Source organism: Castor canadensis, chromosome 19 (genome assembly GCF_047511655.1).
Source record: "Castor canadensis chromosome 19, mCasCan1.hap1v2, whole genome shotgun sequence".
NCBI classification, from domain to species: Eukaryota; Metazoa; Chordata; class Mammalia; order Rodentia; family Castoridae; genus Castor; species Castor canadensis.
Window position 1 is genome coordinate 43,751,723 of NC_133404.1, and position 18,401 is coordinate 43,770,123.

Consider the following 18,401-nt stretch of genomic DNA (forward strand, 5'->3'; position numbering starts at 1 on the left):
GAGCTGCAAGACCATTAATGTCTGGGAACATTGCAGAGGGTGATGTTGGAGGTTTTAGTAGCAGCAGAAGGTAGAGAGGGTCCTGCCTGCCAAGCTAAGGACTCTGAACTTTGTCCTGTGGACAGTAGGAATATACTAGATAGTTTGAGCAGTGGGGAGGTGTGACAGGTGTGAGACTATGTTTTAAAGGGACACACCTGGCTTAGATATATAGGAGAAAAGGTGGAGGCAACAGGTACAAGGGCAGGGTGAAGGGAGCTGACTGTAGACTCAACTTGTGGAGGTTAAGTATTGTGGGCGTTGGAAAGAGCCCAGGGTTGCAAGTTGCAATAACCAAATCCTCATCCAAGCTCTCTGTCCGTGACTGCGAACCTCTTCTTCTTGGATCTCTGCTCTCCCAGCTGTTAAAATGATGCTGAAAGTCCTCATCCAGCTCGACTCTGTGCTTCTGTGTTAAAGCTATCTGTTCATTAGCCTTCCTGAAATCGTGTCCCCGGGATTGATGTTGAAGACTAGTTTAGCGTAAAACCAGACTCCTGGAAACTTGGTTTGGATATTTGTATGCTAATTGTTTCCTCTGCCTCTGTGGCTTTCCAAATCCCTGTCTTTGCACATAAAGTGTGAAGCCAATCTATTGTGGATTCAAGCTGAACCCGAACCATCGATCGGCTATTACAAACCCGGGGGTTTTGTTTCTTAATTACAACCCAGCTCCACGGAAGACAAAATTAGCTTTCCTTATGGTGCAGAGATGGAATGCCTTCACGTCTGCTCCTGCTCAAATAGCGACGAGAGGAGGATTCACGCTGGCAAGAGAGGAAGGAGCCCGTTTGAGAGCAGACTTGTCAAAGACTTGAGTGAGATATGTTTCTTTCTCCTGTATGAGTTCCGTGTCACAGCTTGGTGTCATGCCCAAAGTCAACAGCAGATCTAGAGAAGAACCACAGTAAGACCATAAATGACATAGTAAGCTGACTGATAAGGACTCTGGTCCCCTTCTGTTTCAAAATGATCTGTGTTAGGGAAGCTTTTAATTATTGATTTGTTGACTCAGACATGACTTTTTCCTTCAAATCCAATGGCTATTGAAAACATTAATGCTATCCATGTGTTTGTTGACTGACTCAGTTACTAATTCATTTGGTAAATATCTTAGATAATTATCTTGTAGTCAGGCACCATGCTAATTGCTGGAGACACATTGGCAGGTGAAGCCAGACAAAATTCCAAACTTTATGGAGCTTACAGTGTAGTTGGTGAGTCAGACGTTAATCAGATAGTCACTTGATTTGCTCTGTAATCACAGACTACAGCCAGGTAAGGTTTTTCTGAGGAAGTAACAGTGGAGCTGAGAACTGAAGGATGAAAACTACATTGTGAAGTTAGCGAGGATGGGTTGAAGCTTCAAGCCATTGATGAGTATATTTCAAGATTATTAAAATGTTGGCATTTGTATTAGTGTGGACAAAAAGAAAAATCAATATATTGACTTAGTCAAAAGTTGGAGGTCATCCAGCAGGTTAGAAGCAGAGCCAAGTTTGCAGTGATCTTGAAATTATGTCTTAAATGACAGACAGACAGACATGATTCCATTGGGATCCTTGTTGGCTGACGTGCCTCCACAGTACTGGAAGATTCTGGTCCAGGTAAATCAAGGTGTGGGGGGTGGGGGGAGATCACAAAAGATACTGACCTTGGGGGTGTTTGTGCTTTTCTCCAGTGTGGATTCCCCCAATGTGTGTGGGTCTTTTCCCAGGTGGGCAGCTGTGCCAGGAAATTTACCAAATACAATATGGAGACCGGTACGAACAGGAAGACTCGTAAGGAAGTCTCGTGTTGATGTAGTATCTTTAACATGGGCAGAGAAGAAGCTGCGGAAGCGATATTCCCTTTCGGGGGAAGACTTTCTGCCTTGATTAATTACCTACTCCTCATCACCTGCCCAATGCCGAGTAGACAGACTTCCTCCAGTACCCAGGTGAGGACTGAGAACCTACGTGCCTTCCAGGCTAGAGGTGCAGCCTCTGAGCAAGTGTGAGGCCCTGAGTTCAACCCCCGGTACCTCCAAAAAACATTACTACCTTCCCCCCAAAATCCACTCTCAATACTGGGGGGACAAAGACCAGCCTGAGGAAGGTCACTCCTTCTGCAGGGAGTGAAATGGATAAAACCATGAGAAGTGTGAAAAGATTCTGCATGATAACAAAAGCGATCACGAGGTAAAGAATGATATTTGGAAGGTGCAAATATCAATAGCTCTGGCTATTGACAGGGTTGAAGAAAACCCTGAGTGTCAGAAACCAGGTGAGTGGATTTCCGAATGACACTTTCAACACATAAAAGCGATTGATGGTTGGAGGGATGGGAGAGCCTGTTTCCTCAGTCGGATCACACACATTGTATGCTGTGCCCCATAAAATGTAGAAATGTGGTGTCTCAATGAATGAGTGATGAAATAAAGTGAAGAAAGAACATAATAAGTAAATACGCAACAGAATCATTTTCATAGCATTCCAGGCAATGCAGAGCAAAATTGACATTGCAGAAACACCTCTGGCATGACCTGCAAAGGAGTAAACATGCTAAAAAGAGCGTCCGCCCTGCTTTGTTTGTGTTCTGCCTCCTTTTTTGTAATTTTCCGTCCATTCCTTTGCCATGGTCACATTTTTAAATGCAGCCTCACCGTTTTCTTTACTTTTGATACCTAGCTATACAAGATCTATTTTGCTTGAATTTAACTTCTTTGATCATGTTGAAACTTTACTGTTTCCCTCTAAAAATGCCTTATTGGATATTTTTCAAAGATTCTCAAATGCACGATTAAATACAACACGATTTATTGCAGTCACACTAAATATCTGCGTGTTTGTGCAAATGCGTGTCCATATATCACACACACGTAAGCTTCCTTTTCAAAGAAGGTTCATGACTTTGCTTTCAACTTTGTGACCGTATTTCTAAGTCACTTATGTCACCGATGTCTAATAAAATGTATGTAATTATGGAAATTTTCCAAATTAGCATAAATACAATAGCCATAGTTATAATAGCAAGTACTTGAAATGTGTGTAGTGTAAAATCAAGGTCAAATTATGAAAGTAGATGAAAAAGTAAAAATTATGAAGGTGATAAAGCTTTCTAGAAGTTACCATGCTCCTGGGTTAACTCCATTTACAACTAGATTTTATAAAGTATTTCTTCTTTACCCTCCAAATTCATAGACTGTTTGATCATACGCTCACAGTTTTAAGTTCGATAAACTCCTTCTCACCATTGAAATGCCGCCTTCCCCGGGAAGCATCGCTGGGCTTCCCAGGCTGAGAGGAGCTGTCCTTTGTTCTTGGGTACTGGTGCCAACCTGCCATTTTGGGTTTCCCTTTATCTTCCAACTAGATTTGCCTTTTTCTGAGCAGTGACTAGGCAGGTCTTGGTGAATGTTACTGGATGGGTAGGTGAGTTTTGAACTTTGCTTTACCTGAAAAACCCCAGCTAAGTCTCTGGGAGCCTGGATGGGGCTGCACCCTAACGATAGCCAGGGAGACCCTATTAACATTTTAGTCAAGAAATCAGGGTCTGCTGTCAGCTCTTCCAGCCTTTGTGCCTCAGTGTCAGGTGAGCAGAATTTCTTTCCCCAGTTTTATCTCTTCACCTGGGGTGACCACCACCCAGGGGTGGCTCGCAGCCCACCATTGCTCCTCAGAAGGACAGGAACAGAGGGAGACACAACCAACTGGCTTCTTTTATGACTTTTTTTTAGTAACTGTCAAGTGATATTTCTTGTGGGAGTTTGTTTAAAGCCTGTGCCCCTAAAATGTGGTCTGGGTAATATTCTTGATGAGTTGTTGGCACAAAACCTGTGTTTTTCTATGTGAAAATGGCTAACCATGGATGAAAATAAATCATGAAGAAAAGTCAAAAAAGAATTTTAAAAACTCGATATCATTAAACTTGAAAAACTATGCCTGTTTCTTCCCTTGGAAAGAAAAGTCCACTGTGGATTGTCAAATATGAATGCTTTGAATAGGGCTTGGGTGTGTGGAAATTAAGACTATTTTGTGGTTGCTAAGGGAAGGCAAGAATGTTCACGAAGTGATCTTTCTGCAGGATCTGCTTGAGAATGGTGACTAGGACTAAGAGAGAGAGAGAGACAGATGCAGAGAGAGAGAGAGAGAGAAGGAGAGAGAGAGAGGCAGAGAGAGAGAGGGGCTTGTGTGCACACACATCCTTCTAGAACAGGTTTCTCAGCTCCACCGCTCTTGACGGTCTGGGTTACACAGTTCTTTGTTGTGGAGACTGTGCTGGGGACGTGGGCAGTGTCCCTGTGCTCTGTCCACCTAATTCTAGTAGCCCCCCCTCTGGGTGCATGTCCCTGAGGTGACACAAAATGTCTTCAGACATCTCCAAGTGTTTCCCTGGGGAGCAAAATCCCACTGAGATGCCCAGCCTGGGGCATTTGCTGAACTGTGAAGGGCAGGGAGCACCGGGCTGCAGGCCTGTTTCCAGCAGCCTTGAGACACCCTGAGGCTGTTTCGTAAGCACGCGAGCTTTTGACAGCCCTTCCCCAGAGACCTTCAGTGGCCTGGGTCTCTGAGGAGAGCGGGAGGCCTCCTTGGACCTGGGCTGGGTTGATTTGTACATCAGAACAATTAGCATTTTAAAAACGTTACACTTATTATTTTTTAAGTCTAACAGTTCAGAAAAAGTACAAAGAAAACTACAAAACACCCCACTCTCTCGAAGTAACTAGAGCTCACGCTACGCTTGGCAAGTAGCTTGCGGACGCTTTCACACGCGTACCTGATGGATAATTAAGTAGACACAGTTCTATAAAATTGTAAATTAAAAGTATTTAATTGTATGTGAAATTAATAAATAAGGGAATGAAGTAAGGATTTGCTGAACTGGAGAGGAATGATTCATCATAGTTATAAATAAATAACTTCCTCAAAGTTATCGCTAAGAATATGACACAGATTACAAAATGTTAGCAGGCTGGAGTTACAGTGTTTTAAAAATTCATCTCAAAGTCTACTTACTATTATGACTTCCATTCATTCCCCTTCTCTTCCAGTTTTTATTAATTGTATTATTACCTGTACTATCTGAATGCAGCTTGTTCTACAGCCCTGCTGTTCTGTGCTTTCTTCAGGGCTCAATCTTTAAATGGATTAAGTGCTTGCCTCCATTCCTTGTCCATGACTTGTAGAATCCTCTTTTGAAAATTTTGGATCATCTGCTGACTAATTGGATTTCATCATCAACGTTTTAAAGAAAGTTTCCACTTCCTGAGATTTTTTTCTGTTAGTTTTTCTTCTTTTCACACTGAAAATCTTGATTTTGCCTGTGTTTGTGCGTGTGTTGAAATCTACATGCTGTAAAATTTACCATTTCAACCATTATAAAATGGCTTTTTTGTGTCAGTAAGTACATTCACGTTGTTGTTTTTGGGGGGTTTTGGTTGTTTTTTAGTGGGACTAGGGTTTGAACTTGCTTTACAACTGCAAAGCAGACGTTCTACGGCTCAAGCCACACCGCCACTCCCACGATGTTAACTGTCACCTCCATCCATCTCTAGGATCTTTTTCATCCCGCAAAACCGACACTGTGCCCATCAAACAACAGCTCCCCCTTCTCTCCTCACCCCAGACTTGGCAACCTCTACTTCTGTCTCTGTGAACTTGACTCCTGGACACTTCCTAAGTCCAATCGTGCATGTCTGTCTTGTGTATGAGTCACTTCACTGAGTCCAGTGTCTCAGGCTTCATGTATGGTGTAGTGGGGGCAGATTTCATTCCTTTTTAAAGCTGAATACCATTCCATTGCATGTAGATTCTTGATTTTCCTTATTGATTCATTTGCTGGCAGACATTTGGATTGTTTCCTTCTGGCTCTTGTGATTCATGCTGCCATAAAAAATGGGTACACCAATATCTGAGTGTCTGCTTTCAATTTGGAAGGTATACGTACTCACAAGTGGGATTGCTGGGCCATATTAAAATTAACTGTTTAATCTTTTGAGGAAACACCACATGGCTTTACATATGGCTGCGCCATTTTACATTCTCACCAGCAGTGGACAAGGGTTCGAGTCTCTCCACATCTTTGCCAGTACTTGTTCTTCTGTTCGTTCCCTGTACTCTTTTCGCCCCTTACTCAGTACTGTGTCCTTTGTGCTTGAATAGTCATCCTAGTGGGTCTGAAGTGCCATCTCCTTGGGGCTTTCATCGCAAACTGGAGGGGACATGCCCACTGAAAGCTGGGTGGCTACCCAATAATTAAGTTTTAATTATTGTCATTCTATGACATGGATGCTATTTTGAGTTTTCCTTTTATTTTCCTAAGACATCAGAAATTTAGATTTTTCTTTAATGTGAAATCTCCATTTGTTTAAATCTTAGCTAATTATGTTTTAAGTCGTCTTTGGCAAACTATGCAATTGTAGTTAAGCAACCCATTCATGCAGGAGACCTCAGATTTGCTCTTCTTTTAACCGATGACAAGACCACTACTCTCATTTTGTACTCAAGGAAGGACACTGGGACCCCCCCAAGGGGTGCTGAAGGAGATGGAGGAGCTTAGTGAAATCCCCATTTGCAACAGTCACTCAACAGAAGCCCAAGAGCAACCTAGCACCTTCTGTCCCCTGCATCTGGCCAGTGGTCCCAGGTCTGCAAGCCTCCTGTCTCCCAGGCCATGTCACAGCATGCAGCCTGGGCTGTGGCCCCCACAAGCACCATTTCTGTGGCCTTTTAGTGTGCTCTGATGCCAGGCTGTGATTCCTCAGTCCTTCCCCATCCCCCTGCCTGCCAGAGTCACTTCCAAAATACAATTTGCTCAAGTCACTCCTTTGCTGAAAAATTTCCCAGTGATCCAATAAATTGCCCTGCTGGAAGCTCCCTTTTTCCTTCCAGATCCTCTCTCCACCCTTCCCCATCCTGTGCTGCAACCCCGGGATGCTGACTGGTGTGGGTGGCCCCGTGGACCTCCTTGCCTTCTGGCTCCTGGTTGGGTTGGGCCAATGAGGAGCTGGGCAAGGGACTGGAGGAAAGAAGAGAGGTGTGCAGCTCTCTCTGTGAGTCTTGACCAAAGGCCTTAGCCATTCACAAGCAGCTGCCCTGGCCCCATCTGGCACACAGGAGCCAGCAGACACGAGAACCCTCAGATTCACGAAGTCTGGCTGCACTAGCCTTCGTGGTGTCCCCGTGTCCTGTTCACTGCTCCTCAATGGCTGCGGAGGAGCTCAGTGGTAGAGCATTTGCCTAGCATGTGCGAGGCCCTGGTTTCAATTCCCAGGACCACAAAGAAAATGTGTTTGTATTTGGGGGAATAATGAGAAATGTGTGGGGATTTAGTACAAGCAGGAGCCACAAGACATGGAGGTGGAGAATGAGGGAGGGAAGGCCATGGAGGGCCCAGAAGTGTGGCACTTGTGTCTGGAGGAGTTGAGGATGTGCTTTAATTAGGGTAATTAGGGTGGAATGGGCTGGAGGGAGGCAGGGATTACAGAGATTGGTGCGTTTCTCAGCAGCACCCAGACACAGCTTCAGATAGGTGGCATTTAATATATCCCAGTTGAACTGAGTTGTGGAGTCTGTGTGACAGTTTGAGTGATGTTTTTATGTCATTAGAGCAATTCATGTTTTAAATGTTTTGTTGTTCAAGACCTTAAGGTTAGTATTAACCGAGGGAATGTATCTACTGTTAACAAAATCTGAGTGGTTTGAGATTTCGTTAAATACATTGGAATGAACCTCTGTTTGATGTCTGGGAAGTAATAGCCCAGCGGAACTCATTTTATTTGGGGTTGTTTTTAATATGGAGCTGTTAATATATCATTTCCAATGAGTGACCTTATATGTGAAATCTGTGTTTAATTACTAGCATTTTAGCAAGACTAGTAGAACTGTACTTTTCGTTATAAGTCATAGGTTTAAGAAGCTGTCAGGAAAATATTTTATGATTGATTTATGGTTGGGGACCCTAGAAGGGCAGCACTGAGCCTTTATAAGGTTGTGAATACTTTCACTCCTACAATGTCCGTGGCTCTTACCAAGTCTATTATATAATGAGTAAGCAATATCTTTCGTGCATTTTTCATCCAAAATATTCCCTAGCTAGGACTTTACTTAGGAAAATATGATTTCCCACGAGATCTTTTAAGCTTGACAAATAACACGACATGTGGACTGCTTCTTCAAATGCGTTTCAGAGCTTTCCGTTTGGGTTTTTCTTTTCTCTTCAGAACAAAATAACTTGCATTGAGTGCTTCATTGCATGAGCTGGACATAATCATTGTGCAACACTGAAAGTTAGAGATGACATAGGTGCAATGCAGACCCAATGCAAACGCAGCAAAATTAGGAAAATCAGGGCACACTTAGGGAAGTCACATATGAGAGGAGGACGGTAAAAGAAGGACATTAAGAAGGTGACTATGGTTGATGTACTTTCTATACAAGAATGAATACTGAGTATTTAAGCCTATTAAGTCACCATAAGAAGGGGACTAAGGTAGAAAGGAGGAAAATGGAGGGGATGAACCAATTCGGGTTATAATACATACATACATGGAAATGTCACAAAGAAACTCCGTGTAGCTATCTTAAACAAACAAAAATGTCTTTTTTCCCCTCAAAAACAGAGAACAGGAAGGCAAAACAGGTCCTGACTGGGGGTTGGCACCCGTGGGAGGGGGCAGAACATAAGGAGGGTGTAGGAGGGTGAATGTGGTGGAATATTATGCACTCATGTATGAAAATGGAAAAACGAGACCTTGTGAAACTATTCCAGGAATGAGGGGAGGGAGGATAAAGGAGAGTGATGGAGGGGGTGATTTTAACTATGATGTACTTTAAGAACTTTTGTAAATGTCACATGTACCCTCAGTACAACAATAAAAAATAGCAAAATAAAATAGAATAAGCCTGGAAGAGAAAAAAGCTAAAGATGAGCAAAAAGAAGGAAACTTAAAAGTATGTGCAATTCCTTTGCAATTAGGAAACACAGATGACCCAAAGATAAGAACTAGTACACGTTATTCACAGCCCGTCCTGTGGGAGATGGACAATGAGGACTCTGTGAGTCTCTGCTCCTGGGTCCCAAAGAACCAGCGTGTTCTGTGGCAAGGTTCTGCTGCTCTGGACCCCTAAGAATTTGATGTCACCTCATCACAACCTTGTTCCTTGTACCTGATACCAGATCCTTGCCTTCCTGAGCACAGAGCCTGGAATAGTGGTATGGAATATTATTGTGTGAGAGAAATAAGCAAACACACCCAAATGCACGACCGTCGGTTAGGAACGGGCCAGTGAACTGACCTAGATAAAAGGAAAGACTCTGGCGAAACCCAAGTGTAGCCCCACTGGCAACATGGGGGACAAGGGAAAGACTTCCTTGAGATCCTGAGAGGATACCGTGGTGCAGTGGATGCAGCAGCGGGTGTATTTGATCCACGCTGACTGTGAGTGATGCTAGCCGGGCAGCTGAACTTGTCCGGATGCTGCTCAGGAGGGCTGTGGGAGACGTGGAGAAAACACACAGACGTCCGTGAGGAGAACAGGCTGTGACCGGGGTGGGGGGACATCAGAGAGGAGCTCTGCATGGTCTCCTCACTTCTGGGACACACAGGGTTCTAGAAGGTTCTTGGAGCCACAGTTGCTCACCTGTAAGATGGGGACAGGAACCTGCAGGGCTGTGGAGCCGGTCAAAGAGGAGGCAAGAGAATGCTGGGGTGCTGGCCTCGCTCCAGGCCTGAACAGAAGCTCCAGATGTTCAATAGGACACAATGGCCCAGGTCCTCCCCCAGACCCCAACTCAGGGGCACAGAGCGACCCGATGCTGGGTAAATCAGACTTGGACTGAGTGCAGGTAACAACTCACTTTAGAAAGTAACATTAACAGGAATTTAAACAATGACTTCCGACAGTTTAAAGGCAGAGAGAGATGTTTGGAAAGGGACAGTTGTTTATCCCTCCAGATAAACAGCTGGGCCAGAAGCTGACACCAGTCAGCTGTATTTTATTGTCACTAGACTTCAGGACTGGGGCTGGCCAAAGTGAGTCTGCTCCATAATGCTTCTTTTCAGAGACTCAGCCACCATTACACAGCCCAAGAATACCGACCCCACCCTGCCTGACCCAGTTCCTGCTAGTGGCAGGTCCCATCCCGCCCACAGCCCTCTCTGCCTCCTGACGTTTGATGACAGTGATGGATAGTATTTCATATTTTTATTGTAACGCTCAACTGTGTGCACAGACTCCAAGTCTGGTGAGCCGGCCCTTCCTTGGCCCTCTGCTCTGCCTACTGTGTTAAAAAAGCAGAACTATGCACTAACAGGATCTGTGAGGTTATGGAGCCGTATCCAGTATGTTTATCAGTGACTTGGGAGAATGCATAGAAGCTGCAAAGCTGAGCCACGTGGTTCAGATGGGGTGACGGGATCAGGACTCAAGAAGACCTCAACAGGCTGGTGTCCTGGGCCAAAACCAACAAGAGCAAATTCAGTAGTGATTAATGTTAAGTCTTGCATAAGCACAAATGGGAGAGCTGGCTCTGCCATCTCTGTTTTGAAAAGGACATTATTTTTATTAAGAATAATTGTTGACATCTGTTGAGACATTCACCAACTGCATTTGTTGAGATGCTGTGTGATTTACTTTATGTGTGTTATTTTATTGAAATTCTATTTGGATAATGATGATCCAAATAGACGGGGTTTACAAAGGTTAAGAAGCCAATCCTAGGACCTTTAACCCTTATATAAAACTGCCTCCAGAGAGCTCCAGTAAATGGTGTGGGCTGGAAAAGGAAGGAAGGAAGGAAGGAAGGACTGACAGGAGGGAAGGGTGAAGGAAGGAAGGAAGGACTGACAGGAGGAAAGGGTGTAGGAAGGAGGGAGGGAGGGCGGAAGGTAGGAAGGAAGGAAGGAAGGAGGCAAAGGAAAGGAAAGGAAGAAAGGAGGGAAGGAAGGACTGATGGGAGGGATGGGTAAAGAAAGAAAGGAAGGAAGAAAAGGTGAGGAGGAAAGGAGGAAAAGAAAAAGGAAGGAAGGAAGGGGAAATGAGGGATGGAGGGAGGGAAGGAAGGAAGAAAAAATGAAGAAAGGAAAGAAGGAAGGAAGGAAGGAAGGAGGAAAGGAAGACAGGTTTTCCCCCAAAGAAGCCAGGATTGTAGGGCAGTGCATGGATTATGTTCTTTTTAATGCAGTGTTGTGTTCTGGATACATTTTAAGATTAAAAATTCTCCATCTTAATTGTGTGCACAGTCCTGAAAGAGCAGGGGAGTGGAAGGCATGGTGTGTTAGCCAGAACTTGGGCTTGGAGGGAATTTGAGAAGGGCTTTTCCTGAGGTGAGGGGGACCTGACACTGCTCTAAGGGATGCGAGCGCCATGTTCGAGGTGTCACCGTGAGGAGGACACATGGACATGCCACTTCAGAAATGGCCTTGGGGGCTCCGTTCTGCCTGCATGGTGGTGATACCATGCTGCTAGGTTCCCAGAAAGAGATGAGAGCCGGGTAGAAATCAGGACAAAGAAGAATGCAAGAAAATGGCAGGAGGGCTGGCTGGTGGGTGGCACTGGGTTTCCAAGCCAAACCCAACCCTCCTAATGGCCAAGAGAGGAAAATCTTGAGGACCCTCTGAGATAACATTTTCTTTCTGTTTTCTTAAGGGGAAATATCCTAGTGACCCATTCCAAGAAACCAAAGGCATGTCTATTTTAGTCATTTTAGGGGTAAGTAAAGGTGGAGAAGTTGTGGAAAGAAACCTGATTCCAACTATAAATGGAACAGATGGGGTAGCAGGAATAAAAACAAATTAAAACAATATTACAAAGAACTCTCAACTTTCATTTAACAAACTATCTGATGTCTGATGATGTTTTCAACTTTTTACGTTCAACCTATCAGCAGATTGAGTGACAAAATGAAGAATGAATTTCAACCGTGTATATTTTAAACGTTTACCTAAATGATTTGGGCTTACCCCCACCTAAAAGTCCAGATGAATGCTTAAACTGCTTATTGTATTTTTTAATGAATTTTAAACTTCATATTTTATATTGTGTTAGAGGCAGGACACAGTTATGTTCGGTGACATTTATGGTAGATAATTGAACAGAACAGTGGTGTAATAAGAACAGTAAGTATATGGGTTTAATTAACCCCTATTGCCGATGACAGATTTCATCCGTCACCAACTTTTTATCCTTTCCTTGGGCTTGGCTGTTCTTGAAATTCTGCCTCCAGCCAGCGGCTCACTAGGCTATAAATAGGTGGGTTGGCAAGACGCCACCAAGACCTGCTGGCCGGTGGGACTTGAGTGAAAATGACTGGAAAACCCCTTCTTTGCTTCCACTCCTTACTTTTTCATTTTGGTTTTGAAGGTTCTTTCTACAGATCCCTCTCTTAATTTAATTTTTCTTTTTATTTTTTTAGCTGGATGAGGTAGCTTGCCTAAGGGCTTAGGGAAGCCTGTGTGACACCTAGGTCGGTCACCGGCTGTGGTTTATTGGTGTGTCGCCATTCTGTAACTGGGTTACCTATTAAATTCTGGCTGACTTGAAGTTCTCCATGCTGCTTGTTTAGTTAAGGTGCTAGATGATTTTAAAAGGATGCACCAAATGCAGAGAAACAAAACTCAAAGTTGTTAAAATGGCTCAGAGCCCTCTTGCTGTCACTGAAGCTCTCACTTTGTCCACGCACGCACAAATCGACCCGTGTCCAGAGGCCCAGACTGCAGACTGCCCCACAGATCCCGCGCTGTCACAGGGCGCCCACCTCGCGACCCGAAGGAGGTTCTAAAGGAATCGCAGAGCCGTGAAAGTAATAAACCGACCTCCAGGAGGGCCGGTTTTGTCACCTGCTTGGGACCTGGCTCCTGAAGGTCTGGGACAAATGACATCTTGGCTTTTCCTTCCCGTGTCTCCCGACACTGGGGAATTTGTGCTCCTGCATTTGGTGCTCGTGTGTTTCCTGACACCCCTGTCTGTACTGACGCTAGAGACAGAAAACCCTTTTTATGTTTATTTTAATGCAATTGAGCCACTTTTCCGTTTCCTTTCTACCTTCACTGACAAGTCTTTCCCTGTGTGAACTCCGCATAGCCACTGCTGCATCGTTTCTCTAATGTCTTATGGATTCAGAATTTTAACGCAAATTTCTAATATATACGGAATTTACTTGGGTAGACTTTATGATGTTATTTATCTACTTTTTTTTTAAAAAAAACCTGTTTAATCTTAGCATTTGGGAGACTGAAAGGAGGATGGCAAGTTCAAGACCAGCCTGGGTTATGGAAGGAGACCCTGTCTCAAAAAAACACAAAGCCTGTTCATGACATTGATTGTATGTCCTTACACTAGACTCTTATGAAAAATTTAATAGATACGACCATGAAAATGTCACAATTAAACCACTATTCTGCCCAGTTAAACGTATACTAATAAAAATTGTGACTGCTACTTGATTTATCTGTGCTGTGTTCTTGTGTTCAAGGCAGTTTACTCTCTCTCTCTCTTTCTTTTCTTGTGGTGGTTCTGGGATTTGAACTCATGCTTTCTTGGCAGGCGCTCTCACACTTGAGCCTCATCCTCAGCACTTTTTTTTTTTTTTTTTGGCTTTAGTTAGTTTTCACAGAGTCTCACCTTTTTAACTAGAGGGGCGCCCTTGACTGCGATTCTCCCACCTCTGGCCTCCTGCATAGCTGGGACGACAGCATGCACCACCCGTCTGGCTTGTTTAGTTGAGATAGAGTCTTGCTAACATTTTCCTGGGATGGCCTCAAACCTCAAACCTCTGCTTTCTAAGTAGTTACAATTATAGGCCTGCACCCCCGGCCTGGCCTTTCTTTTACTCTTTCTTTTAAAATTGTGGTTAAAAAGACCCCCAGCATGATAATGAATTAAATTTTGCAGTGCACAGTACAGAACCGTTGACTGTGGACAGAGTGTTGTACAGTAGGTCTCTCTGACCTTTTCATCTGCACGGCTGGACTTCACACCCCTGAATAATAACCCCCTGTCCCCAGCAGACATCGGTCTACTTTCTGCTTCAGTGAGTTGGGAATCAGGCAGCGTTTGTTCTTCGATGACTGACTGTTTTTTTCCCTCCCCCCCACATCTAGACCTCAAGAAACGCTCATTCAGATGGAGACAGAGACGCCAACTGGGACGCCTGGGGTGACTGGAGTGACTGCTCCCGCACCTGTGGGGGAGGTGCCTCCTACTCCCTGCGGAGATGTCTAGCTGGGAGGTCAGTGCTGCCCCTTGGGGTGCCTCAGTGTCCCTGGATGGGGGCGGAGGGGGCACACCTCGACTTGACCTTGGATGGTGGTGGTTTAACATGTGCTGTGTGTAACTATTACCCAATGTCAGGTTACCATTTCCAAGGGCATGACCCTACCCGTGCCGACACTCTGCTTGAGTCCCCAGGACTCGGGGGGTGGGGGCAGACACTCTGGCTTGAGGGAGGGACAGCCTGGCCAGTTAAGGCATTGGCTCAGTGTTGGGATGCAGCAAAAGGTCATGTCTTCTGGTTCTATCCTTGACTAACTGGGATTTAGGTCATTTCTTGTTCACTTACTCTGAGTACCCATTGGTTAAGGAGGCATTGCAGCTTGTGTTTTACACTTTTATATTCGGTCACATTTGCTGAAATGTCACGTCAGTTTATTACATTTGTCATTAACCTGCACTTACTGGTTTTGAGGAATTATTCATGGGGCCATTTAAGCCTAGGATTTTACCCTAGTTCTGGGGTAAGAGAAAGGCCCAGGTTGGTGGAACTTGACGTTCTGGTCCTCCTCAGAGGGGTCCGAGGTCCTGGTGATGGTCTTTAGATGTGGTGTGCTGTCAGGTGAAAGAAGAAATCAGTGATCCCAGGGGGTCTCCAGGCATTGAGAAGAAATACAGGGAGGATGTATTTTAGGTCTGGTTTGTCATCGTCTTTATGATACATTTCACAGTGACTCGGTGTGTCCTCCATTGTCCCTGAGAGTGCAGACCTGGTCTTTGGGAAGGAGGCTCCTTGGTCCACCCCACAGGGCGCAGCAAGGCTGCTGGGACACTGTGGTAGCATCTCCCAGCCCAAGCTCTGCCTCAGAGCATCAGAACTTAAGTAAATTTTGAGGGGACCGGCCAGCCTGGAAACTGACCGGGGAGGGGAGGGCTTTGGCACCTCATTCTGTTTTTCAAGTCAGTAATTTTCAGTTAATGGCAGGGCTGGGATGGGAAAGGAACGGGTTCATTTGCAGTTGCCTTTTCTCTTTTTAAATGGGATGCACTTGTGCTTGTCGAAATAGGAGAGACCAGGGTCTGAGAACGACAAGGGTTCATCCTCTTGCCATAGAAGCAAGATGCTTACGTACTTGGATGTTACTTGATTGATCTTCAAAATTATTTCCGTGTTGCTGGGAGCGCAGTTGTGCCAGGGCCGATTCTCAGAATGTGTGTGACTTCACGTATGTCTTCTCTTTCCTATGGGGCTGTGCTGCTGGCGATGTCTGTGGTGAGGGAGGCACTTGGGCATCGCCTCTTTGTCTTCCCCTTGCCTATTCACAAGGGAACTTTGGGCCAGAGACCAGGAAGGGCCTTGTCTTTTCGGCTGTCTGGTTTGCAGGTGTTTAAGGTTGGGTACCCTGAGCGCTTTGGTAGTTTTCTGAGACCCTGGTCCTGCCCTCCCAAGCCCCCGGGGCGGTCCTGCCTCTGTGCACACACCTTATCTACCGGCCGCCCCTCAACTCCTGCACAGGTCGGCTGGCTTACCTGGATTCACCTCTGTGGCTGCCCTGGTGAGCTCCCAGGCAGCTCCAGGCTGGTTCTCTCGCACGTGGCCCCCAGCTGGCTCCAGGAACCACCTCAAAGTTTAGGAGACCAATGCAGCAACGCCTGCTTAACGGTGTCACAGCTGGTGTCACAGCCCTCACATTTCCCGGTGTGACTTACACACCAGCTGCCTCCATGGGACACACATTGAACTCTTCAAGTGGTGCTTCTAAAGATCCTCCTCTTGTTTGGGGTTCAGCTGGAAGCCCTTGTCCCTTCGCCGTCTGGGGGGGGGGAGTGAGTGAAAGGTGGGCTCACGGCACAGCTTTCTCCACGAAGCCTCCGCAAGCCCGTCCTCTAGGTCTCCGCCTCCAGACCCTCTCTCCAGCCTTAACACGAGCGCGTGGCACTCGTGAATGCAACCTGCCCGGTCCTCGCCGTCCGGGGACAACCAACCAACAAGCAAGCCTTGATGCGCGTAACTCAGAGCGCTGTGGAGGGATGGCCCAGGTCCAGGAAGCCCACTGAGCCGGGCACGTCTGGCTAAGAGCTTACTTCCTGCTCAGAGGCCGTCAGCCATGCGAAGGGAAGGACTGTAGGACAAAACCCCAGACAGCAGGACCAGCGTATGCAAAGGTCCTGGAGCAGGGAGAGAAAGGAGGATTTTTTAATGTCCAAACAGCAGGAGAGGGAGAATGCAGAATGGAGCAGCATTGAAAAAGGAGGCAAATTTGTAGATAAGAATATCATTCCCAGACTTTTGAATTTCAAACACTAGTGAAAGTAAAGAAAAGCAGATTTGGGCTGGGTGCCCGTGGCCTGTGCCTTTAATATTCAGGAGGATCAAGGTTCAAAGCCAACCCTGGGCAAATAGTTCACGAGGTCCTATTTTAAAAAAACAAAAAAGAGGCTGGGGAAATGGCTCACATGGCAGAGTACCTGCCTAACAAGTGTGAGGCCCTGAGTTCAAATCTCGGTGCCACAAAAAAATGCAGTAAAACATAGACATGGACCTAGAACTTAATGGTCCAGAATTCCTGAAGGAGGGATTCCCCACAGTGACTCTATCTGAGCTGTAGGTTTTTCGTCCAGGGATCCATTGATTCTGATGTGCTGAGATGCCCAGAAGCAAACTAAACTCGTTGCTTGACAGCCTCATGGGGCTGAGAACATAAAAATGGGTCATCATCTTGGGATCACTGCAGGACCGTACCCCAGGGGGAAGGGAGAACCAGTGCTAAGTTCACCAGATGTGTCTAAGATGAAATCCAGTCTTGACTTAGCTCAACCCTAACTTAATTGACAGACTCTGCTGCTCCAGTTGCCACCCAGAGACTCTGAAAATGTCACTCTGGGGGAGGATGACATCAATCAGAGTCTGCAAAGTTTTGATAGGCCAGACTATAGTTCAGTAAAACTTCCTGATTCTTATGACAAGGCGGAATCAAGAGGAGAAACACAACAGGAGCAGGTACTGGAGTTATTAGACCTGTGTGTTAACAAAACAGAACAACGGAAAAACATGTGATAAACATGTTTCGTGGATGACAAAATGTAGGATTTCACACAGAATTAGAATCCATACCCTATAGTCAAATGGAAATTTTGGAACAGAAACATATGCTAACTAAAATTATGAGCTAAAATTAATCTGGCAGCAGATTAAAAACAGAGGAGTGAGCTGGGCCCTGGTGGCATGTGCCTGTAACTCTAGCTACTTTGGAGGCTAGGGTCAGGAGGATTACAGTTGAAGGCCAGTCCAAGCAAAAAATTATGGAGACCCCATCTGAACCAATAGCTGGGTGTGGGGGTGTGCGCCTGTCATCCCAAGTGACTCAGAAGGCTGAGATTGAGTGGATCATAGTTCCAGGCCTACCCGGTCAAAAAATTTGCAAGACCCCATCTTAATTGAAAAAGGGAGGGTGTGGTGGTACATGTCTGCCATTCAGCAATGGCAGGAAGCCAGCCTGGGCAAAAAGCAAGACCCCACCTCCAAAATAACCAGAGCAAAAAGGGCTGGAGTTATGGCTCACATGGTGGAGAGCCTGCATAGCAAACTTAAGTTTAAACCCCAGGACTGCCAAAACAAATAAAAATAAAAACAGAACAGTGTACAGGTTTGTAGAAAATATCCAGACTAAATCACAGAAAGGAGAGCACAGAAAATAAGATAACGTGTGGAAAGAGGAAACGGATAGGTGGACGTAAATTGTAAAATAACAATTCATATTTACATTTTCAAAGTCTGGGATATGCATTTAATTTCTAGAGTTGCCACTAAAAATGCAATAAGAAAGAATATGTGACTAGTCACTTATCACAGGGGAAAGGAAGGAGTAACAGAACAGTGATGGATTCAAAACAGGCCACGAGAGGAACGGAAAAGAAACACGAAGCCATGGCGACAAGCAGAGCGACAGATTTGAACTTCTAAATGCACCTGATTTTTCATTAGAAATAAACTGACTACTCCAGCTGGAAGACAAGGATGGCTGGGCTGTAAAACAAAAGCACGTGCGTTTGCCAGAGGCAAATCTTAGAGAGAAGCGTGGAGCAAAGCTGCGACGTGAACGGAATTAGAAGTGAGCTGGTGTCTCTACACACATGGCAAAATCCACAAGGTAGCATTTCAGGAGCGAA

General features: G+C 45.3%; 1 protein-coding gene across 1 annotated transcript in view; it reads left to right on the forward strand.

Annotated features, from left to right (window-relative positions):
- Adamtsl3 (ADAMTS like 3) overlaps positions 1-18,401 on the forward strand; it is a 252,154-nt gene that overhangs the window by 65,993 nt on the left and 167,760 nt on the right. Inside the window, exon 4 of the mRNA XM_020176611.2 lies at positions 14,123-14,250. Within this exon, the coding sequence (XP_020032200.2) occupies positions 14,123-14,250 (128 nt within the window). The remainder of the gene's footprint in view (positions 1-14,122; positions 14,251-18,401) is intronic.